This window comes from Micromesistius poutassou (genome assembly GCF_964030765.1).
Source record: "Micromesistius poutassou genome assembly, chromosome: 12".
NCBI classification, from domain to species: domain Eukaryota; kingdom Metazoa; phylum Chordata; class Actinopteri; order Gadiformes; family Gadidae; genus Micromesistius; species Micromesistius poutassou.
Window position 1 is genome coordinate 16870320 of NC_140282.1, and position 24862 is coordinate 16895181.

Here is a 24862-nt window from a genome sequence, read left to right on the forward strand (position 1 = left end):
TATTACTTCAAGACAACTAGCTTTGTCTAAATTGTATGCGTCAGGAACTAGGAGGGCAAAAGTCAACTTTCACAATGGCCAGTTAGTGTTTAGAAAATGTGCACACAACTGCATTTATGAACTCCGGAGTCCACCCAGGCAACATATTCCCAAAACATCATGCGCTGCTGTTGATATATTGAGGCGTTATTTCATGTCAAAGAAGTAGGTTGACACTAACGAGACCCATACCAAACCACTGTCGTACACCTGCTACCTAGCACCCACCCTCTGACCAACGTGTAGAAAATAACAGCAAAGAAACTGCCTAGAGTGACCCAACTGAAATTTAATTATGTCTCATCATATACTCCAGAATGGATTAGTTAAAAATAGCTATGTGATTTGGGAGAAGGCTTAGCCTTCTAATTGTATTGTTGGACAGTGGTGTCTGGATCCCCCTCTGATGCATTAGAAGCGCTTGAGAGACCCCTCTTGTCACACAGCCACCGTGTTTCATGCCCTTTTGATTAACATGGTATGGAAACAATTAGGTGGGGGATGGGGGGAGACGAAGCCAGTACATTCAACAGCTCCAAATGCTAATTAGCTAATGGAGGATGAAAGAGCAGGGAACTAGAAGGGTCTCAGTAGAACATGTTGAAGCCCCTGGCTGCAGTTCCGCTTCTTTCTGCACAATCTTGTTGCGACCACCACCATTTTGTTCCCTAGAAGTCCACAGGCAAAACAGCCATCTTGTTGAAAAGAGGGATATTACATAGAGTCACAAAGATGCATTTTAGTATTACTATGTGTACAGGCAAGACTAGACTGCTTGCTTTTGTACACACACTTTTAAAACCCATTTAGTGAGCTTCAAGATGACAACATTTGCAGTTTGGCCGGGTAAAATGTAAACTGTAAATGTGGAAAGTCAGTCCAACTCATTCTGTCCAAATTCAGAGGTGGACTCTGCCTGACACTGCCTGATTAATTCCCATTCCTGCTCTACCGGGACATGACTAGTCCTTCACACTAAAAATGTGCTCTGTCCTTTTCGCTAACGGTTCCTTGGCAGCTACTAGTCCCCCCGGCCCCTTTTTTTTTTTCACCGCCGCCGCTCTTCATTTTTCCAGTGTGTCGGGCTGGCTGCTTTATTCACGGCCTGTCTGGGAGTCTTTAATATAGAGAGTGATGACTTGCGACACAAGAACCATGATTACCCCGCCGCAGTTGGTTGGCATCAGGAGGAGGCATCGAGCTGCACTTTTCGTGTCGTGGAGGCCAGGGCTTTTAATGACTCTTGAGAGTTTACATCGTCCATCGCTCACAGGTGGATTGCAGAGTTCCACATCGAGTGTCTGCATTCCCAGAAATAAAAATCAGTTCTGCAGTTTGCCTGGTGACCGCACAGATGGGGTTCGTGTGTGTGCGTGTTGACTGTCTGAAATGTGTCACAATATTTGGTGATCCTTTGAGATGGAGAAGGTTTTGTATACCAGAGGGTTGTTGGGAAGCACTGTGGTTTTGTTTTGTTTTTTTTCATGTTAAAAAGGATGTAGTGAAAGCCTGTGCTTCCTGGCTTGCGAGATGTCATCACAAGCACTATGTGATAGCGCCAGAGGAAATTGGATGAGACGAGAAGAGCTGGCCTCTGCCAGTGATGGGAAAGATGACTCCTTTGTCATGAAGTGTCAGTCAATTCCCCACTCTCACCTAAGAGACCAATCAATAACGCACAGAGAGGGGGGGGAAGGGGGCGGTCGGTGACAGACACACGCTATCCCCTCAACAGGAATAGTCCCCTCAACAGGAATAGTATTAATAATTATTTATTTTGTGTAATTATCTTCTACTCATGGACCAATAAATGCTTTACCAGCTGTAACCCAAATTATATATTTTTCTCTCTCACACCAAATATTTCCAGTGATAACCACAGCTATGTGGTGCAGAGGAGAATTCATGACAACAGCAGAGCGCTGTAGCACGACAGATGAGGTGTGGGAACCGAGTGATGTTTTTATATCTGGTGTGTAGTGCAAAGTGTGCGCTCATCAAAATACATGCACTGAAGGATTCACATAGATGCGCCCAGTGCGCTCTGAGCTATCACTGCTATTCTCTCTCTCTGTGAGAATAACACTCTGTCCGTAATGTGTTCCATATCTCCCACCTGCAGTTTCCAGATACCTGTGAGGAGTCTGCCTCGCCCTTCGTCTTCATCTGCACCAACCCCCAGGAGCTGGTGGTCAAATTCCCCATGAAAGGGAAGCACAAGATCTGTAAGTCCTGCCGTCGAAATGCAGCTGCTCAAACTAGACTGAGCCCACTGAATGTATTTTGTGTGCCTTCTGTCTGTTTTGTGATCGCGTGATCGTTTGCAATAAGGCAAATATATACCACCATGAATGGGGTATTGGTGGATAATGCCAAGCACTGATTCCAGTTACTCAAATACGTTTAATGCAAAGAAATGGAGCATAAACACATCCATTGAAAACACTCTCCCATTCACATGTATAAAAAAAACCTGTGCAAGAGCCCATCTCTACAGACAGGATTTCTGCTGTCAGGTTGCCTGGGGGACCGGCAGGGGATGGCTGTGCAGTGTTGTCGCTGTATAGTGTGTGATTTATAATGGGCTCTCAAAAACATTTTCCCTCCTGCTTGCAGAATGTTGTACCTGCAAGCTCTTTTGTTAATATTCCCAGCCTCTCTAAAGACTTGAGAGGATTGTTTATGCAGCTGCGTGTCTCGGGAAAGGGGGAGCAGATCGATAGAGGGCTCTGAAAGTCTCAAGGTAAAATGCTGCAGGAGCCCTGCCCTTTATTAGTGCAGAGGAGGAAATGGCTTTGGCTTCATATTTGTTTTTTTTTCTCCCTCCCTGCAACTTCAAGAGGTATTTGAAAAGAAGCGTGAGGCTTTCAGTCGGTCCTGGAAAGAATAATCCAGGGAATGTGATATTGTCTGACTATTGGCTCTGGCTGATGTTTAAGGACGTCACAGATAATGACGCCCATTCTCACAGGATTCTTTTATTTCATGACATTGTTGAATGATGCATGCATGCAGTCAGACAGCCTTTGTTTATGTTTGTAATCCACTGCCATTATTTCACCTAAAGCCCTGTTTCAATTCCCCCATCTCTAAGTGCTTATTTTTCCTTTGGAAAATATGGTTATGTACTCAACTAAAACCTCACAGATGAACTTCAGTGCTTGTTTGCTAGGTTGAAGATTGAAATATAGTAAATCAGTGTGAATTGACCTGTCCCCCCCAGCAATGAAGACATGTACTATAACATGGCTAAATACTGTTGGGCTGTTTTCCTTTTGACAAGCTCGTGGACCTTAATTGTAAATCCATTTAATCATCATCTTCATAAACAGCACCCATTGGCTGGCGCACAAGCACCATTAGAAATTAAATGGCTGCTGACTGCCAAGCTCTGCGAAGACTTTAATCCTCAACGTGTCATTAAGCCAGGGACTCCCTGAATAGGGCATAGTCTGCTCAAATCTGCAAACTGGGTGAAATCTTTTTCTTCCTTTTATTGCCCACAAAAACAGCAATTCATTTTTGATTTGGCCGTCTAGCTTAGCATCACATCATCATCAAGTTAATGGTCTTCACAATGTCACAATCCTTCGCTATACTCAATTTCTGTTGCCACACCCAATGCAACAGACCTATCTGGTCCGACATCTCTCTCTCTCTCTCTCTCTCTCTCTCTCTCTCTCTCTCTCTCGCTCTCGTGTCTTGAGGGTCAGTGCATGGGACGCTCCTCTCCGCTTAGGGAGGCTCAGCACAAGTGTTTTCGTCTTCCCCAGTGGCTTACGTTGACAAGATCTGCTTCTCAGTGGCCCCCGCCGCTCGCCATCTCATGCCTTATCACTGGGAACAGCAGCAAAATGGATGTGCAATCCCCTGCCCCCCCCCCCCCCCCCCCCCCCCGCCACACACACACACACACACAACTACTCCTCTCCCAGAAGCAGCGGGCAGGAGGCGGTTAGGGGCTTGGGTTCAGAGCAGCTGCTGTGTGTTCACATGAGGCCGTTGATGTATCAACAGCAATAGGTGCTAGCAAACCGTTAGCGAATAGGGAACAACAACCCCCTCTGCCAATTGAATTTAAACATGCACAAATGCTCTTTCCCGAATGCCGTTTTGGGGATACTCTTGTTTGTGTGCGTGTGTGTGTGTCTGGGCATGTCATATATCAAACGGAAACCATTATGAAATAATATGACAGGATAATAACGAGGATTTAATTATCGTACGTAATTATTGCTGTTGATACGTGATCATTCTCGTAATGTTGAAATAAGAAGTTTGCATGAGCATTGGAATCTAGGTGAGCAATATAGATGATAAAAATCATTCTGAATAAATGGATGGTTAGACATGGACGCAATGCATTGCGATTGGATTTAGCAATGTGCTGCTTTTGGTAGAGTGCAAATCAAGCTTTACCAGTCTTTGACCCGAGGAGAGTCTCATGCCATTAAGAATGGCCCAATGCCAACTCTTACTCCCAATGATAAGTAATTTGCAAGGTGGTTAAGAGGGGCACTGTACAAAGTCATAACCTCAAATCATAACCTCTTCATGTTTGTTTTTATATTATGCAATGTACACTGCAAACGCTTTTCCGTAACCAAAACAAGAGAATGAGTGGAGGTAAAATGAAGTGGAGTGGGCAGTGATGTGTAGCACAACCACTGTAAACTAATAAACGTGTTAATATGGCTCTGCGACATCCATCTGCTGCTGGCTAATGACTTCACGATGGGCTGAACAACCTGCGTAATGCTGCTTCTGTCAATGTAAATTTGAATGAATAATAGTGAATAATATTGCTTTAAATAAATGCAATATAGTTATAGCTGGTTAGTGTTTGGGATGTTGTCCCCATGGCTACGACCCATTAGTGATTCTTTTTTTAGTACCGTCGTTGTGTAGGAGTATTATAATGCACAAAGTTATATATAAAATGCGCTGAACACCGTGGCGTTATATACTATATATATTCTACGGCTGAATGAGCGTCACACATCTTCACATACACACAGTGGCATTATGCATTAAGTGTCCTTGAAGGTCCTCTCTCGGACGTGGTCATCAACTGCTGCACAGACAAAGCTCCACACATCCAATGTGATCAAGATGAATCATCAATGCATTTAACAAAGTGATAATTATAGGTCTATGAAAGTAGTTTAGCACTATGGATGCATTAAAAGGACTATGAGAAACGTAGAAGGCTGTTACGTCCGCCATGGCCTACAACATGCATATGTCCATGGTGACAATGACAAAGATACCCGATTGTGATTGGTTGAACTGAATTATTCGCTGGCTAAAAAGCAGTGAAAAATAGTCACGTTGCTGAATTAATGTCCCTTTTTTTCAAAAATAAAAATCACTGCGTATGTGTACAGTCCTATTCAGTTCCAAGATTTGTAATTATTTTATTGACGTGGGAAAAAAAACTTAATGAACAAATCTTGTTTGATGTAAAATAACCTTTGCCTGTGAGCTATGACAAAGTTTTACGTTTACATTTGATAGAAAGAACCTCATCACTTGATCTTAGGCTACTCGATGCTGTCCAAGACAATAACACAGTTTTGGAAGCACCTACTGGCCCATTACACAATACAGGCCAGTACTTGCCACCGTAGTCTTTGGCAAAGGGAGGGGTGACGAGGGGGTGGGGGGGGGGGGGGGGGGGGGTTTCAATCTGCAACCTCACCACTAGTGGCCACCTCAATTTCACACCCTTGATCTTTAGGGTTACATTCAAGACATGATTGGCATGTATAGTCAATAGAGTATTGTATTGGAAGGTGTTCAATTTACTGCTTTCTATTTTTATCAAGCTGATTGTACCAATGACTCAATGTCTTATAGCTTATAACTGTGTACCGTGTACAAACTGTCAGGTATGGAAACGGAATTGAGAGCAGTCAGGTCACATTGCTCAACCTGTCAGTTTGTATCTCCTTAATCACACTTCATTCAAACAGTGTTGTCACTTTTAGTTAGCCATGTGTCTGTGGTAAAAAAAAAAAGAAAGTTATTATAATAGTTCTTTCAGTTCTGCATTGCTAGCCACGTTTCACGTCACTCTTTAGACAGTTCAAAGGATTTACTTTCATGAATCTGCACAAGAGTTTTGAAGGGAATACATTGTGACTGTTGTAGCAAATGTAGCTGCCAAGCTGCCTCTTTTTATTTGGCAGTCTGAGATTCTTGTTTTATCGCTCCATCATTTAGTCTGGCAAGGAAAACAAACCCTCCCTCTACCTTTGTGAATAATAAACACATAAAAGACAACTTTAGCTTCCGCAAGACAATTGTGTATTGCGAGAAACATTTTTTTCCGCAAATTAGGCTGAATTAAGTGACTACCTTTTGGCCTGTATTGTTTATATTTGTTGTCTTTGAGGATTGTCTGTCTAGCAAATGACGGGTAGACATAGTCACTTGTATTCAGTGCCGCTGACTTCCAATGTATCCCAATAGCACATTAAAACCATATTCGGGGTCATCCTATTGTTTTAATGAATGCAACCTTGGCATTAATTATTACCACGTTGAAATGATAATTAGGAACCGGTGAGTCACAAACACAGAACACAGATTGTCCTGGAGCAAATGAACGTCTATTCTCCTTGTTCAGTTGTAAGTGTTACACGCCAAGGGGGCTGGCTAGTGTAGTAGTGTGTACACCTCACCAATAAGTGATGTGCTTGTTTGTTTACTGCACACGGAGCATCACATCCTCATGTACGCGTTGCCCTTCCAGCTCTCTTCCCAGCGTCATTAGCATTTCTCATGCATACATTATCAGGCAACTGCAATATGGAGGCCTTTGATCCCATTGATATTCCCATTGAAAGGGTGATGGAGGCTGGAAGCTGCTCCCCTGCCCATCTCTGTTGCCCTCTTCTACCCCCCCCCTCGCAAATACGGCACCACAGGATTGGGAATAGAGTAACGCCAATTACATAACAAATGTGCACACTCTCTACTCAGCACTCAGATGTCCATCAGGTTTAATTCCCTCCCTCAGTTTTCCCCCCCTCCCATCCTCTACTGGGATACAGGATGAGGTTAGAGAAGGAAGTCCTTTTTTTTGGGTTATTTATTCATGGATTTCCATTTAATATTCATGCCTTTTTCTTGGGCTATCTCTGAGAGAGAGAGAGAGAGAGAGAGAGAGAGAGAGAGAGAGAGAGAGAGAGAGAGAGAGAGAGAGAGAGAGAGAGAGAGAGAGAGAGAGAGAGAGAGAGAGAGAGAGAGAGAGAGAGAGAGAGAGAGAGAGAGAGAGAGAGAGAGAGAGAGAGAGAGAGAGAGAGAGAGAGAGAGAGAGCGCTCTCCCTCCAGTAAATGAGAGGCAGGCCTTGAAGGTGACAGGCTGTGTTTATTACTGATCTGTCAGGCGGTTAATGGAGAGGGGGAGAGCTAGGCAGTGTAGAACTCACCGAGCCACAAAGGCAGGTGAGTAAGCGAGCAGGAGCACAAAGCCAGGAAGTTAGGCATACCAATTCCTTTAGCCCTCAGTGAATCAGGGACAGCACTCTGGCACATCAAGCTGCAGCCATTCGCAGAATCATTGCAGTGTGTGTGTGCTCATTTTTGGTTTTTGCTCCAGTAAACGCATTCAAAAACCGTGATATAAAAATAAGAGTCCCTTATTTATTTTTATACGAATTAAACATAAAAAAAAAAAAAATGTTCCCCTGGTCATGTTCAACTACTTTCAGTTGACATAAATGACAAAGCCAAATGATGTTTTATTTGCACAAGCACTTTGGTATTAATACATGTAATTGAGTACCCAGCTGTAGGGTGAACACGGTCCATCACCGCCTTGTTTAATGTATAAATGACACCATGGTGGACTCGATGACAGCACTGTACCATTATGGTTGCAATGCTTCTTGCACCAAATTAACCTTTTTGCTTTTAACATTCTGGGTGACCTTCTCTTTCTGTTTAGGTAGGTTATTCACAGGGAAACTGTGGATACATATTGTTTTTTTCTGCTACAGCAGGAGGTGGAAAGTAGAAATCAATACCGGCATGACCCATTTGGAAGTCCGAACACACACACACACACACACACACACACACACACACACACACACACACACACACACACACACACACACACACACACACACACACACACACTAGACCCGTAGTTCACCGTCTCCCCACTGTGAGTTAGAACACACGGTTGTGGACTTGGGTTACCACAGTGAGATAAAGATCTCAATTTCCACACCAGGGAAATTCCATCTTCACATCAGAAGTGAAATAAGGATAATACCTACAGATGCACACATGTGAATATGTCCTATATATCCTATGTGGTCACACAGTACACTACCAAACCATCAGGGTCAAAAATGCATTAAAGCTTTGGGGAGGATCATAACCGATGCCTACCAGCTCTAATGCCAGGCATCGTAATCTAGGTCAGACTATTTGGTAGTGGGGTCACCCCAACAAAAGGCAGCATGACACCGTTCAGGTCCTAGAGACCAGTGTTCAACCATTTGAAGTACAAGTATCATCATGGTCTTGGATTTGATGTGGCTAGGCTAACACACATAGAATATGAGTATTGAGCTTTATTACCCAACCCTCCAATTTAATTGCTCCCGTCAACTGGTAGCCAAATTAACTTTGCTTTTATTATAGATAGATAAAGTACTTTTATTTATCCTCAAAGGGAAATTTAAGTGTTGCAGCAGCAATTCACAATTCACTTGACAAAAGGCACATGTAACCTACAGAAACATACACAATGGGGTAGGCTAAAAGACTGAACACAGAATTATAAAGTATGGTAATTTTTCCGTTACAAAATTAGAGTATATGCATGATGTTTCCGCAATGGCAAGCCATCATTTAACTGATTGTTTTCCATACCATCTAAGGACCAAATAGACACTGGTTGCAAGCCTCATCATTAGCGACATTAAGAGGGGCATGTGCTGTGTTTGCTGAAATCTATACCTAGATCAATACAAAAAGTCTCATGAAACAATGGACTGTGGGCTGTTAATATTGACATTGATTGTCTATGTGTTGGATTGCAAGTGTATCAGAAAATGGTATTTGGATTATAGTTTGCATTCAGCAACAATTTCGCTACTGCATTCAACATTATAATTATACACTAATTATTACTGTGTTCACCGGCTCCCAAATGGGTCAAAAGCAGAGAAAGAATTTCCCCCAAAAAGGGACAATAAAGGATAATTTAACTTAACTTATACTCTAACAATTATACAATACACTGTCCATTCCAAGGATGCCTTCCATTAAAGGTCTTGGCGTCTTTCATTCTGCTTGTATCTTGGGCAAGAAAAGCCTCCAATGAGCTTAGATGGAACCTGGTTGATATACAATTATATTGGTGCGGTAGGACCAACATGGTTACAGCAGGACTAGCATGAATACAGCAGGACTAGCATGAATACAGCAGGACTAGCATGAATACAGCAGGACTCGGTTATTACAGCAAAACAAGAGCATGACTAGAGAAATACCAACAAAAACACAGCAAGACTAACATGACTACAGCAATACTAACATGACGGTAGGGTAGGCTAGGCTAGGATAACTGCATCACGACTAACAGAAGTACAGCAAGAATAACATCACTTAAGCAAAACTAAAATGATTACAGTAATACTAGCATGAATACAGCAATACTTACATGACTACAGCAAGGCTAGCAAGACTCAAGATTAAAATGACTACAAAAGACGAGCGTGACCACAGCAAGACTAACACACAGCAATAATAAGATGGGAGGGAGACAGGGAGACTGTTTACAAAAAGGCACCAGGTGCAGCAACAGATGAGCCTTTTATTAATGCATCATTGTGGACGTTGCTATTGATTAAATTGGTTTGATAACGAGGAACAAATGGCTATCGGGATAATGTGGAGGGTGTTTGCCAGTGTGTTTGATACCATCTGTTCCTTAACTTTGCCCCCTTGAAATGTTCCAATTATTGTCTATTTGTGTAATGTACACATCATTCATCTTCCAAGCCGAACTTGCGTTTATCCGCTCTTCTCCAAGATTTGAACTGATTAAAATTTTGGCTAATGAATTATTCTCAGCTGTATCTCGTCCAAACCTCAAATTGCATGCTTCACCAGTTAGCTTCAGCTGTGTTCACCTAATTCATAGGGAATAGTAAATGTGACGAGATGAATGCGCTTTGCGATGCACACCCGAATGCTTTCATCGGCCACAGTACCACAGTGAATCAAAGACTAGACTTAGCTTTTGATATGCTAATGAGAGCAGTCGGGCTCCTTCCATTCTCTACACAATTGTGTGTAAGACGATATGTGAAGAGTACGCAACCTAATATGACATTCGATTATTTTAGACATCTTGTTGTAATCCAATTCAAGTTTGTTGCATATACACAACCTTCCCTGCGCCCCTTCCTTCCTCCTTGATTCTCTTCCATCCTCCCTCCCTCCCTCCCTCCCTCCCTCCGTCCCTCTCTCCCTCCCTCCCTCCCTCACAGGCACCACTGTGCCAATACTACAGGATTAATGGCTCTTTGTTTGTTTAGGATTTCACCTCTCTATGTCTTTGTTTCCCCTAACCTCTTTAGCTTTCCCACAGATTTCCACAGCTTTAACTCACTCTCTCCTTCCTTGTCCGTCTCTCCCCTTCTTCCCTGCACTGTCACAGTAATCAATCTGCTTCAGCACGTTGCGGGCTAGGGGTAGCAGTGGGGTGCAGACAGATGTGGTTTGGAGAATGATCGATGCCCTTGATTAGTGAGAGATTACTTCTTTGGGTTTGCGTGTGTGTGTGTGTGTGTGTGTGTGTGTGTGTGTGTGTGTGTGTGTGTGTGTGTGTGTGTGTGTGTGTGTGTGTGTGTGTGTGTGTGTGTGTGTGTGTGTGTGTGTGTGTGTGTGTGTGTGTGTGTGTGCATTTGTCATTGACAGGGAGGGGGGGGGGGTGCACCAGCCAGCATTGATTGTACTTAGCCTGCTGCCTTGTTTTTGTTCATTTGTCAGGTTAGGAGTTGAGATCGATGGGTGGTCTATTTGCTCTGTTCAAGTAGCTCGCTAGGGGTGACTAGTGTAGGGCGGGGCTGATCCTTTATATTATCCTTATCTCCGCAGGGAAGAAAATGTGCACACACTTTTGCAAATGGTTTGATGAAAGCACCACCGAGTATGATCCTTTATTGGCTCATGTCATATGGACTAATATCACGCACATATTGTATTTTTGTTGTCCACGCTAACATGAAGCACAAACAGTCAATCTGGAACATCCAAGTCAAATGGGTTTAATGAAGAAGCGGTGAAGAAGTTGTCCCTAAAACCATCTTTCAACACCAGTGGTCACTCCCTGACATTTCATCCGTTGGTTGTTTTCCAGTGAATTGGTGTTCGGTACACAAGCCCCCGCCCCCTGCTCTCTTTTTTTCCTTTGAGGAGAAATTCACAGATGTAACAGCCATTAGCCTGTGTGGAAAGATGCCACAGATGTTGTCAACAAGCCTTGGCGTGTACAGTCACTTGTAGGTTTGAGCAGGCAGCGGTTGTGTGGTGGAGCCCTGTTTGGCTGAGCAGTGATCCAGAACCGCGCTCGGCCACTGTTGCCCTTGGACTGCGAGCAGACCGTGTCTTCACTGCTCATTATGGGAATTTGTCCGACCACCCCAGTGCAGAAAACAAATAAGGTGGTGTCAAACATCGGCCACCTGACCAAAAAACGTTTCGGCTGTCTGTCATGGATTGATTGATTAGCTAGATTGATTGATTGATTGATTGATTGATTAACAAGAACATAAATAAAAGTACAATGATTTAAATATATAATAATTTGAGGATATATATATAGAGAAATTATAAATTCCACTGTATTCCAACAAAATGATATAGTCTTGCAGTCTTTTAATGAAGACACACTTTGTTCTTTGAAGCACCCATATGCATTTAGCTAAATTCTTTGCAATATAATCATAATCCACACAAGTTATGCCTCGCTGCCCTGTAGGGCCTTCCCTCAAGGGTATGGAAAATACAAAATAAAAAACTGCTTCTCTGGTCAATAAAAGAAAAAAAAGGACAATCTTGCGGGAGAAAAATAAGCAGATTCTTAATCTTAATTTGATCTGAGTTTCCTCCAGCACTCCTAGACCATGATGAAAGCAGGGCAATTTTAATTAAGTTGTAATAGCGACGGTAGCTGGGTTCTCATTCTCTGCACATTTCTTCCCACTCAGCGCGCGCTCCCCCTACCCCTCCACCCCCGCCCCTGTTCTCACACACGGCCCCCTCCCTGCCTTGTATGTTTAGCTTGATCTCTTTAAATGTATTTCCTACTTTGTAACCAGAGGCAAGGGCCCTTGACTCGCTGGCCCCATAGCCACCGCTAAGGCACCCATTTAAGTTGTGATTAAAAATTAATGGCTGAGAGTGAGAGGCAGCAGAGTGGGATCTGGGGGGGAGGAGGTGAGAGAAAGGAGAACACAATGCCGCGCTGAGAGGATGGGCCATGTTTGGGAGGAACGGGGTGGCGGGGGCGCAGAGCAGCAGCTGCTGGCTGATAGTGGGCTGGAAAGTCTTCTCACAACTCCACTGTGTTTAACTGCTATGCTTGCATCCCCTGCATGAATATTGCATTAGAGCACTATAGGGCCCCTTGTGTTAGCCCCACTCAGAGCAGAGCAGCAGCTATTTGTGCTGAAGCGAGGCAGGCCAGTTTACCCCACCCTGCCCCCCCCCCCCTGCCCAGAGACCTACCGCATTCAGGCAGACACGCAAGAAATCAAGACCAGCTTCACAACCCATAGTTCCCCAGGCAGATCCAAGATGCACTCCTTCAATATATGACCTGCAATATTTATTGTGTTCCATTCAGCAGCCAAATAGTGTTTCTAGGGACAGTTTTCATTACACACTACTAAAGAGATCAAATGTTCAGCATACTCATTTACTTTAGCATATTACTCGCATTTGCATGTTATATTGTTAATGAGCATCTCCTTCACAGAGGTGAGTGTGGGACAGTAAACAATCTACTACTCAATAAACATTGAGTAGTTTCCACACAACACACAACCGTCAACTGAATCTCGTGGCCATTGCTTTGAAGACTTAAACACATGCACCTTTAGGTCCTGCGGTGTGCTGACCTTGACTCCAGCAGATGATAAGCAAAGGGGTCTTGCATCATGACAGCCTTTTGTCTTCCTCATCCCCTCCCCCTCCACCACCCGTCAGCCAGCAACATGGCCATCTCCTCTCCATGGCGACATTATTATCCACACCACCACCGCCGCCGCCGCCACCACCATGACCGCTACCAATTATGCCTTCCACATAAACTCACACTTTGTATTCAACATCATCTCCCAGGAAGGACAAGTTTAAAGAGTTATTAGCTGGAGAAATCCACTCTTGATTTCTCCTACTTACCACCATCCTCCCCCTTTGCTGGAGCTAGTTTTTTTCTGTTGTGTCGTGGCTGCCTACCTAATTAGTTAATTCTGTCCCATTTCCCCTGGTGTTCTCCCTGCATACGCTACTGCAGGTGCTTTCTGCAATGCTAATGAGCCAAGGCTCAAAGTGATGGTTGGTGGTGGGGGGTGAAGGCTAGCATGCTACCGTTCTGATAATGTTACAGTGGTAGCCCACCACACATCCGTTTGCAGGCTAATACTTTTGAATTACCGCAGGAACGTCACAAAGAAAAAAAGACACCAAAACTGGAAACAGAAAAGCAGTTAATTTAAGGACTTTTTAGGGTACATATCATCATTTCTGTATTCAAGTTTGTTCAGAATCTCAACCCTGTTGAATGAGTTATGTTCTTTTCTAAATGTACAAAAGAGGCTGCAAAACCATCCGATTTTCTTTTGAAAAAATTTTTTTTTTCACTAGAAATTCAAAATGGAGCTGGATGTGCAAATGGGTGCTATCAAATATATGCACTGTACAAAAGCACAGAGGGACAATGCATAATTCTACTGCTACCAATACTATTCATAAATGCTTATGAATACTTGTGTGCATTAGCGTGTTACCTTCTAGACATTTGCTCTCTATCAGCTTCTTTGCAGACTTCTAACGGAGCTTGCTCTTTTATATGCCATTTTCAAAAATTCATAAATTTCATAAAGAGATACAACCATTGTGTTAAAGGCAGTGTTTTTTTTCCACTGTCACATTTGGTTAAAATTAGTGGTTATTATTTGGAATATATAGGAGTTGAAAATTGTAGAGAAAAATATTTTTTTACCAAAACTTGGAATCCACTTGGCATTTTTTCAATGGCATATATACCCAGATATGCTTAACAAGTTCAGGTTAAAACCGTTTTACGATATAGGAATTATAGTCTTGGGGACCTTTTTTAATTAAACTACCATAATCATGAATCTAAGATTTGCCCATGAAATGTATTTTGCTATTTTAAGCTGTTTGTCTAGCCAGTTACTATTTAACAAGACTTCATGAAGAGCCAGAAGAAGAAACTTAAATTAAATTAAATTAGCTTCCAACCCTTGGACGTGTTAGCTGAGGACGAAACCTTGAGTAAACCGTAGAGAGATGGATGAAAACAAAGAAATGCCACTGTAATCTCTCCACTCCAAGCTGCGTCATTAGTAAATAGTTACTCATGTTAGAACTTTGTTGACATTATTTAGGGTTATATGGCCTTGACCAGGTCTACACCAAGTAAATGGGCTATTCGCAAACTCTTTCCTTGCACATGACTAAGCAAGGATATTCAAGTAATATTTTCTAACATTACATTACTGTATTGTTAGAAAATATTACTGGAATAGGAGAGGTTTATTTTGGAATTCTCTTTTCTGTCTTATTTTTTCTGGTGTGAAATGAATCCAAAAGCATTAGTGTTTTTTCTTTGAGAAATGGTGTTGGCTGTCAATATCAATATCGCAACCGTAACAATTTAACACAATTTATTTTATTGACCAAACAATGTCATAGGAACCCAATACCTAATAACGATGTGCAGCCTTCTCTATGCACAGTATATATAGCCCCTATATGCCTGTTCAGAGAACTTGGACTATGAGAGGGATAGAGTTGTGTCAGGGTTTGTTGTGTGCAGTAGTAGTATCTCTTCACCCCTGAGCTCACCGCCTCAACCCAGGATCAGAAGCTAAAGCAGGTTAATCACATGGCCAACCTTGACTCACCCTGGCCATGTTGTGCTAGCAAAATGTTACGTACCTATACATCCCTGGGCAGAGGGTAAGCAACTCACTGCACAGACACTCATATAACAGCTACCCTTTACAGCAACCCTTTACAGCTAAATAGATTGTGTTCTAATAATGTTAAGGTTATGGTCAGTGGAAGGCTTTAACCATGGCCACCACTTCCTTTGGCCTTTCCAAAGCTAGTGGAAAGGCAAAATAGCTTGATTTTCTTGATTTGTTCTGCTATTGAACATTTATAGACTTCAATCTACAAAGCTGCAGGGTCTGGCAACGAGTAATGAAAATGGCCCAACTCGAGGGGTGGCATGAAGCATGTATTTCACAATATCACTGCACGCAATTGGACAACAGCACGACCAATCAGAAGAATACCAGAAGCTATCAGACTAGACTCTTGCCGTATCCGGTCGGTAAAACAGCAAGGATTTTGGCCCGCCTGTATCAGATACACCGATGTGGTTAATGTTCTGGGCCAGGGGAAACGGGGAATGAGTATATTGCTCGTTCCCAGAGTGACTCGCTGAGCAAATTCAAATTGTGCTCTCGCGAGAACTCTGTTGTTTTAAGTGGTTGCTAAATGGAAGTTAACTAGTTGAACACACTGTGTGCAGGTATTCATTTATGGACTAACATGTTTTCTCTATTGCTTCCTTGTATTTGGGTATCTGTCTGTACTGTGTATCTTCCGTCTGTTGCATCGTCTCTGCTGCATTGTGAAAACTCCCCCCCCCGAAGGATCAATAAAAGCTCATTCTATCAATAGGGCTGCATAAAAGGTTTAGTTTGAAGTCACTCTTCATATTATTCACTCTAATAATCACGGTTATGTTTTTCATCAGAAGAAAGTGTGTTGAGTGTGTTAATTACTCTCCTATGGACTCTTATTGATTTTTGTATGGGGTATTTAAATAGCGATGGAGAGATCTTTGTAGCACTTTCTTTCAAAATGTTCCCCCATATTTGGTCACCAAGGAAGCTCTGTAAAAGGATTATATTAATCCTGTGTCTAATATTTCAGTGAATGAGATACGCTATTTTCTAGCTGTTCTGTATTTCCTCTTTACATTCTCCACTGACTCATCAGCACTCCCTTGCACTTATCCTCTTACAGCACTAACTGACTCTTATCCTTCTTGTGAATTCAGTCGGTTTAAGTTATTTCTTATTTTGTGGGTACTTTTTTTTTTCAAACATACATGTTTGATTGAAAATTAAGGTATAATAGAATTGCACTCACTATTGAACAGATGATTTTACACAAAAGATTCATTATCTAGTCGCGTTTTAAAGTTTAAGGGCGGGTCGGGGTTTAAATTCTAGAAAATGCACAGCTGTTCTTTTGTAAAAATCCATCCATCTGACCTGTGGCACAGATTCATGAAGTTGGCTTAATGAGCGAAGCAGCTTTGTAAAGGGAAAATAAGCTATAATGGATGCTCATGATTTAACAGGGGAGGTAATTCACGCATTGTCATTGTTACCTACTGTTCCTCTTTGCCTAATTGAAACAAATTGCTTGCAGTTGAGCAACGTGTGTGTGTGTGTGTGTGTGTGTGTGTGTGTGTGTGTGTGTGTGTGTGTGTGTGTGTGTGTGTGTGTGTGTGTGTGTGTGTGTGTGTGTGTGTGTGTGTGTGTGTGTGTGCGCGTGCGCGCGCGCGCGTGTGCCCAACAAAGCTTCTGCCGTATGATTGGTCCTCCCCATGGGGGACTACTAGAGCCGAAGCCAACATCAATGCACACATCACAGTGGAGAGCACTAAGGAGACGCAGTTCATGGTGAAGCTGTCTGGTACGAGCCTCCGTGTCCTACTGTAAGCACCATCGCGCTCACAGGACCCCTTCAAGCTCCAGTTTAATCCCCCAGTGTGTTCACACACGCGACTCACAGAGAATATGAATCTGTGGATTGATGCATCACGGCTTGAAAAGGAGTACAGTACAGTGTGTGGATATTTGTGAATTGCAGTTGACATAGTTGTTTACTTTAGTAGCGGCTGGCCACGCATTAGTTTCAGACGAGTGCAAATAATACTGCAACTGTGAAATGGTGTTTGGGTTGATGTTTTTTTCTCTCTCTTCCTCCTCTTTGTCTGCTACAAGGAGAAATTTATCGAACCGTAGCTCTGACACACCAATTGACTCTGCTAAAACCGCGACAGTCTGGTCTTCATAAAGGCCCCGGAGTGAAGGCAGAGGCTAATGGAAGCTCCCTCTCTCACTCGCGCTATCTCTCTCTGTCGCTCTCTCGCTTACTCGCTCTCTCGCTCTCTTCTCAGTTCTTTCTATTGCTAGTCTTTATCTCTTTCATCTTAGCCTCATTTTAAAAACAAGAGCAAAAGCAACAGACACACACTCGCACCCTGCCCACGTAAAAAACGCACCACACAAACACACACCACTACACACCCACACTGCACACATACAAACACTCTGCTGCAGCTCCAGCTAAGCCCGCCTGCTTCCAGTGGTGTGAACTGCATCCCTGTCCCTGAGGCGTAGAAATAGCCTGATTACTGATGGCTGATGGGAGAAGCTGTAGGCCAGTGGACACACACAGCACCACTGGCACACCACCTCAAAGCCCAGGTAAATGCTGGGCAAACTCAACCCCCACCTTGTTGTTGTTTTTTTAGCAAACCTTGTCTTTTTCGTCTGACTGACTGCTTGATCGTTTGCTTCTGTAGAGGTTTACGTTTCACTAGCTAAGAGAAATTAGAATCTGTCTGTTGGCCGGATTTGTTTGCACAAGCAAGAAAACAAAGGAATCAGCATTAGAAATGCATTTGCATTTTACCCTCTTGTGAGACCAAGAGGAAACAGGAGCCGATATAACTGGGAGGAGGTACCATGTGGACTACAGAAAAGGGATTGTTGTATCTTTGTAAGGTATTTTGTGTTTTATGTTTAGGTTGAACGGTGCACTCTATTAAAGCTCTTTAAGGAGATGGTCGGAAAGCCTTTCCTGGTGTCATTGTTGCAGGAGAATGTTTTTATTTTTGTTATATCATCATCATCATCATATCTTTCATCGATAAAATGATGTTCAACACTTATCTTCTTTTTATTTCTTTTTTATGCACAAACCAATCCCCCACATTGAACTTCAACCCATTTTTTGAACAATACAATGCACACTGATCTATTTACATGCATGGTTACATTACGTGGATGAGAAGGAACTAAAGTGGGTTGTTTTTGACCTACAGCACAGCATTCCCATAATTATGTACCTCTTGGAAATCTGCTCCTTGGAATTATGCCTTTTTTGATGTAAACACAAAACAGGCAGTTGTTCTGTTCCACACCAAAAAAAAAGACACGCGTATTAGCATTGTACTACATACAAACAGTGGAACGACTGCAGTGCTTTCTGGTTGATACGCCTTCAAAGGGCTGGAGCTGCCTAGTCCAAGAAACCTGACACTCTGATATCCAGGATCTTGGTTTCCCCCCACATTTCCTCCTCCTCTTTTCCATCTCCTCTTGCTAATTATCCACCGCGCCGCCTCACTCCTCCAGCAGCTTGTTAAGCTCTCCAGGAGGCTGCCGTTGACCCAATTTACTGGTGGAAGCTCTCTCTCTCGCTCTCTCTCTCTGTCTCTCTCTCTCCCTTGATCTATCCCTGGCTCTGGCCCTCTTTCTCTCTCTCTCTCCTTCTTCCTAACTCTATCTCTCATTCTCTCTCTCGCTCACTCACTCTCACTCTCTCACACTGTCACTCACTCTCTCTCAATCTATGGCTCTTTCTCTCTCACTCTGTGGCTCTCTCCCTCTTTCTCTGGGTCTCTTAAACCTGTCCTTTGTATCTGCTCCAGCTCTCCACACAGCGAAAGAGAGGGACACACAGCACAATGTTCACACAGAACACGTGCAGAGTCCCATACCTCTCCATACCTCCAGGACTGCCTGAGCTGAGCATTGATTTGAATTTAAATGTAACTGCGATTTGCGTTCCAGTGCCCGGTGTGTCGACACCCTTCCACATTTTTCACAAGCCTTTGAACTTTTGGTGTAGGTTGGAAAAAATGGCTTTCTGGTGCCCTAGTGAGAACAGCTTGTTTTTTTGTAGGTTAAACATTGGTGGATTGCAGTTTGGACCTGAACTGATGTCTGAACTCAGACACAACATGGTGTACCCTGCCTGAGCCAGCTCATTTATCACATTAATACTGTGCACAAGCTTTCAATGCGCTAAACGCCATCATATTCAATTCATTCATTTTATTAATTTCCATTCTCAACACATTGAGTATCGACACACTGCATTTCAAAGGGCTAATTAGGGACCGAGCCAAACATGGCAAGGACCCTATTGAAACCCTCGTGTTTCTTCTTCTTATTATTTTCCAGAACTTTGACTGCATTTTTCCCCCCCTGCACATATTCGAAAACTCATTTTTATTTGGCACATTTGTGGGGACTGGTGAAAAATTTGATATTCTAGCCCTCAAATTCACATTCGCCCCTAGGTGGCGCTATAGCAACTGTTCAAAAGTGCAAACTTTGCACAAGCAGCACGCGTCACCGGTTTGGCCTACACTCATGAAACTTTGCACACACATGCATATCCTCATGATGAACAAAAAAGTCTCTTGAACTGAACACTTCCGGTAGCCAAATTTTCCGCCATTTTGAATTTAGTTAAAAACAGTAAATTCCCCAAGGATCCCAGGTTTTTCGACTTTGACAAAAATACTTTGGCACATATCATACATGGCCCATTATCTTCAATCTGACTCAAGGATTAGTCTGTACAATAAAGTTTAGAGCACCAATGAGTTCTAAAAGTGGTGTGGTTGAAACCTCGAAAATAGTTAATTGCTCATATCAACGTCAAGTTGGACGCCTATGATGTTGGCCCCAATACAAAAGTTGTTCAGAATCAAATTCTGAACAGGATAAAGTCAACATATTTTCAAATGGGGCGTGGCATCGACATGGGCGTGGCCTGACACTAAAATCGCCACAGTTCATAGACGCAATGTTTGATTTGAGCGGGACCCACTCAGTGGCCGTTAGGTACCAAAGTTCTAACTGCTCAATTAAAATTAAGTCGATTGAAAAAACAACATGGCCGCCACAGGCTCTGGTGTCAGGGTAAATCACTGTGCGGAGACCGTAATAGTTATGAATATGAAATTCACAGGACACGTGTAGACTGGTGCCGATAGCTCACATACCAAAATTCGTGTTTCTATTTTTTGTAGCGCCCCCTACAGGAACTTTAAAAAGCAGCCCCTGCGCCACGTTTCACCAATATGTATGAAAATCGGTAGGCACGTATAAGGTCCCATGACCTACAGAAAAGCCTCTTGGACCCATGCTCCAAACCCCACCGGAAGTCGGAAATTTTATTTTTTTCATTTTCACTCTCGGCGGCCATTTTGAAATTTTTGTAACTTTTTTGCCTTGTATTTGAATGAACTCCTCCTAGGGAATTTATCGGATCTCCTTCAAAATTGGTCAGTACAGTCATGACATGGAGCTCAACCAACGCCGTGCTATTTGTGACTGTACGTTGAAGGGGGTGTCCGTGGCGTGCCGTCAAAGTTGGCCATTTTGAATTCCGTGGTCTTATTTTCACTTTTTTCCCCTTGTATTTGAACAAACTCCTCCTAGGGTATTTATCGGATCTGCTTCACAATTACTCAGTACAGTCATGACATGGAGCTCAACCAACGCCGTGCTATTTGTGACTGTACGTTGAAGGGCGTGTCCGTGGCGTGCCGTCAAAGTTGGCCATTTTGAATTCCGTGGTCTTATTTTCACTTTTTTCCCCTTGTATTTGAACAAACTCCTCCTAGGGTATTTATCGGATCTGCTTCACAATTACTCAGTACAGTCAAAAAATGGTGCTCAACCAACGCTGTGTTATTTGTGACTGTACGTTGAATGCCGTGGCCGTGGCGTGCCGTCAAAGTTGGCCGTTTTGAATTCCATGGTCTTATTTTCGCTTTTTTCCCCTTGTATTTGAACGAACTCCTCCTAGGGTATTTATCGGATCTGCTTCACAATTAGTCAGTACAGTCAAAAAATGGTGCTCAACCAACGCCGTGTTATTTGCGACTGTACGTTGAAGGGCGTGTCCGTGGCGTGCCGTCAAATTTGTCCGTTTTGAATTCCGTGGTCTTATTTTCGCTTTTATCCCCTTGTATTTGAACGAACTCCTCCTAGGGTATTTATTGGATCTGCTTCTCAATTAGTCAGTACAGTCAAAAAATGGTGCTCAACCAACGCCGTGTTATTTGTGACTGTACGTTGAAGGGCGTGGCCGTGGCTTGCCGTCAAAGTTGGCCGCTTTGAATGGAATTTTTTCACTTTTTCGCCTCGTATTTCAACAAACTCCTCCTAGGGAATTTATCGGATCATTGATGTAGGGTTAATGAACATGTAATTCAGTTAAATGTGGTCTTACATGTTAATGTCAAAACAATCAGTAGGACACCACAGGGCACCTCTGCTTCTACAGATTACATAAATTCGCGAATTTTTTTACTGCGCGCAGTGATGAACGGGACCTCGTGCCGGCTTGCGGCTGCGTCACGTGCGGTCCTAACATGTGCACATCTTGCCAGCACACATGTTACGACGGCACGTGACGCGGCCGCAAGCCGGCGCGAATTTTTTTTAAAACTGCGCGCAGTGATGAACGGGACCTCGTACCGGCGGCCGCAAGCCGGCGCGAGGTCCCGTTCATCACTGCGCGCAGTTTTAATTTTTTTATGTTCTCTCAGTACGTTTACATGCACAGCTTAATCCGATTAAAGCCATAGTTTGACTATGCTCCGCAATTGGACAACTGCAATTGTCTGAGTATACATGGCGGTGAGTAAATCGATTCATTGGCTGAAGCGTGTCATGCCTCGGTACGATAGGTGGCGCTGTGCCCATTTCAACTAGTGGTAATAGAGCCACCGGCTGACCTCTTAACGTCACCAGCAACAACAAACTCAGGCACCTGCTTTCAAGAAAGATGCTTTCAGTAGACCACTGTCAGTTCAATTCGGGTCCATATAATTTCTCCGACACTCCATTGTTCCGACCTCTCGGTCGTATGCCGACTCCAGCCAGAGGAGCAGGCTCTGCCGGTGGAGGAGTCCGCATACGACCGAGAGGTCGGAACAATGGAGCATCGGAGAAATTATATGGACCCGAATTGAACTGACAGCTGTCTACTGAAACATCGCTTTCTCCTCCATGTCGCGTTTCAATTTGGACTTCAGAGAGTCAAAGCCAAAGTTCCTTTCCCCTAATTCCTTCTCACCATGGGTGTGATAACCCCTCTTTCTTTACTTGTTGTGGAAGTACCAGAGAGTCGGAGAACCTGACGCAGTCTGTAAGATTCATAATATCAGAGAATACCCCCGTCAGTTCGGCCGCGGCGCAATGAATGAATAAAGATCATAGTTACTACTTTACAACCTCGTTGATGAGCAACATTTAGAAAAACATGTACTTTTAATTCAGCCTTGGGTGAAATCGAAGCGTAGTGTGTAGTGAATGCATGATGATGATGATGATACACTCCTTATAGGGGGTAACTACATTGGCACGACACCGGCTTCCTCCATCTTCTGAGCCAGCTTTTTAAATAAATCCCCGACCTGAAGTGAGTTGACAGCTGTCTACTGAAAACATCTTTCTCCCACCGGAGCAGCCCGTCCGTATACATTCCCCGCCGCATCACAAGGAATGAATAAAGATCGTAAACACGTCGGGAGAAAAAAACATTTATTTTGACAGATGTGCCTGAAGTCACTACTTTACAACCTCGTTGATGACCCACATTTAGAAAAACATGTACTTTTAATTGAGCCTTGGGTGAAATCGAAGCGTAGTGTCTGTGTGCCTCCACCTTTAATGAATGCATGCCGTGCGCGCTCCCGCGGCCGGTGTTACACCGAATTCTGCGACCCACCAAAAAGTGTGACCCCAGGGGGCGCTGTTGCACATTTTCTGCAACATGCACGCTTCAGCACGAGTTTGAAGTAGACAGGCATGAAATCCAAAAAAAACGGTGTGCATTATAACAAAAACATCAATAAAACATAAGACCTCCCCTCACCTTGTTATAAAATGTGCTTAATAAATAGATTTGATTTTATTAGTATTTTACAGACCAATACAATGGACAGGGTGTTTAGTACGGTCCATCACCGTTGCTTCTTTCCCCATAAAAAGCTCCAGTCAGTGTTTAATGACGTTGATGTACCTTTGAGCATTTCCTATTATAGGCTACTGTTTAAAATGCTGTTTAGAATCAACGTTTGTATCAAGAGAAGAAAGACCCGCCCCCTGGGGTCACACTTTCCGGTAGGTCGCAGAATTCGCTGTAACACACCGGGACACACTTCTTATAGGGGGTAACTACGTTCACCGGCTTCCTCCATCTTCTGCGCCACCTTTTTAAATAAATCGCTGTTTCTCGTTTTCCGACGGCGACGACAACAACGCGACTATCGTCTCCTTCTACTTCCGGCTCACGGCCCCCGGGGAAAGATCTCGAGCATGCGCAGAACGCAGAAAGAAATTCAACGCATAATCCAATCCCATTCCATACTCGACTATGAATCGCGTTATCTAGGGGTCTTAATTCGACTATGAGAAACCCAATTTGATTCGATTTTAGCTCGACTAAGGTGTATACATGCATCTTAGTAATCCAATCATAGTTGGACTAACCCAATAATTCGACTTTCTTGAGTGGCATGTAAATGCACTGAATGTTGTTTACTTCCTTGTCTTTCTGAGTCAAGTCGTAAAATAAACCTTAGTGTTGAATACATGTTCAATAAGGCTTCATCCTTGTGTTGTGTGTTTCTTAAAACTTTTATATTCATTTTATATTCAGCTCACGAGCTGGGAACAGAAGCTACCTCTATGGTGTGTCTCAAAGCTATGTTTATGATCCGAGTGTGTTGTGCCAACCACCTTTCTCGCCCCTACTGAGCTCCATTAGTTTTGCCTACTGCTTGACTAGTTTAACATGCTGACGGCCCCATAGACTGCCGACTCTCCCTCTATGTAGCTACCTAAAAGCACAAAGTGGGTCACAGAGATAAACCGCACTGAACTATGCACTGAACATGGTAGCTCACTGTAGCGGCGTTGTCAGCCAACCATACACAGCGTGCTGATGTTTGAGTGTGTGAGTCATGAGCGGTTTAGATGAAAACATCTCGCCCCCCTATGTGTGCTGTGTGTCAATGTGTGACACATTTAACACATTTAATATGTTTTATCAGTGAGTGTGCATTATTGCATTACTACCGCGGATGTGAAAGAGTATGTTAATGTACCCAAATTGACTTTCCTAAAGTACATTATTTTATTATGTACTTTTGTCTAGTTACTTACTGAAAATACTGGGTTTGAAGAAAATACTTCAGGACTATGAGAATGTTTTTGATGCGTGTTTCCAGAAGTCCCATGGCTGGCTACTAAGCCCTGAAGTAGTGATACACATTTCACATATTTTGCATATTTTATACGCCAATTGGGCTTCCAGTTAAATGTAAACACTGTGCTACATGATAACAGGCTCAGTTATGGCAAAGAGAATTCCTGCCTTATGAAATAATCTAATTTGATGCAGAACTGTTCCTTGGAGATTA

At 43.2% G+C, this 24862-nt stretch overlaps 1 protein-coding gene across 1 annotated transcript in view; it reads left to right on the forward strand.

Annotated features, from left to right (window-relative positions):
* The window catches only part of trip4 (thyroid hormone receptor interactor 4), a 62826-nt gene that overhangs the window by 20287 nt on the left and 17677 nt on the right, over positions 1-24862 (forward strand). The window contains exon 12 of the mRNA XM_084476532.1: positions 2162-2264. Coding sequence (XP_084332658.1) covers positions 2162-2264 — 103 coding nt within the window. The remainder of the gene's footprint in view (positions 1-2161; positions 2265-24862) is intronic.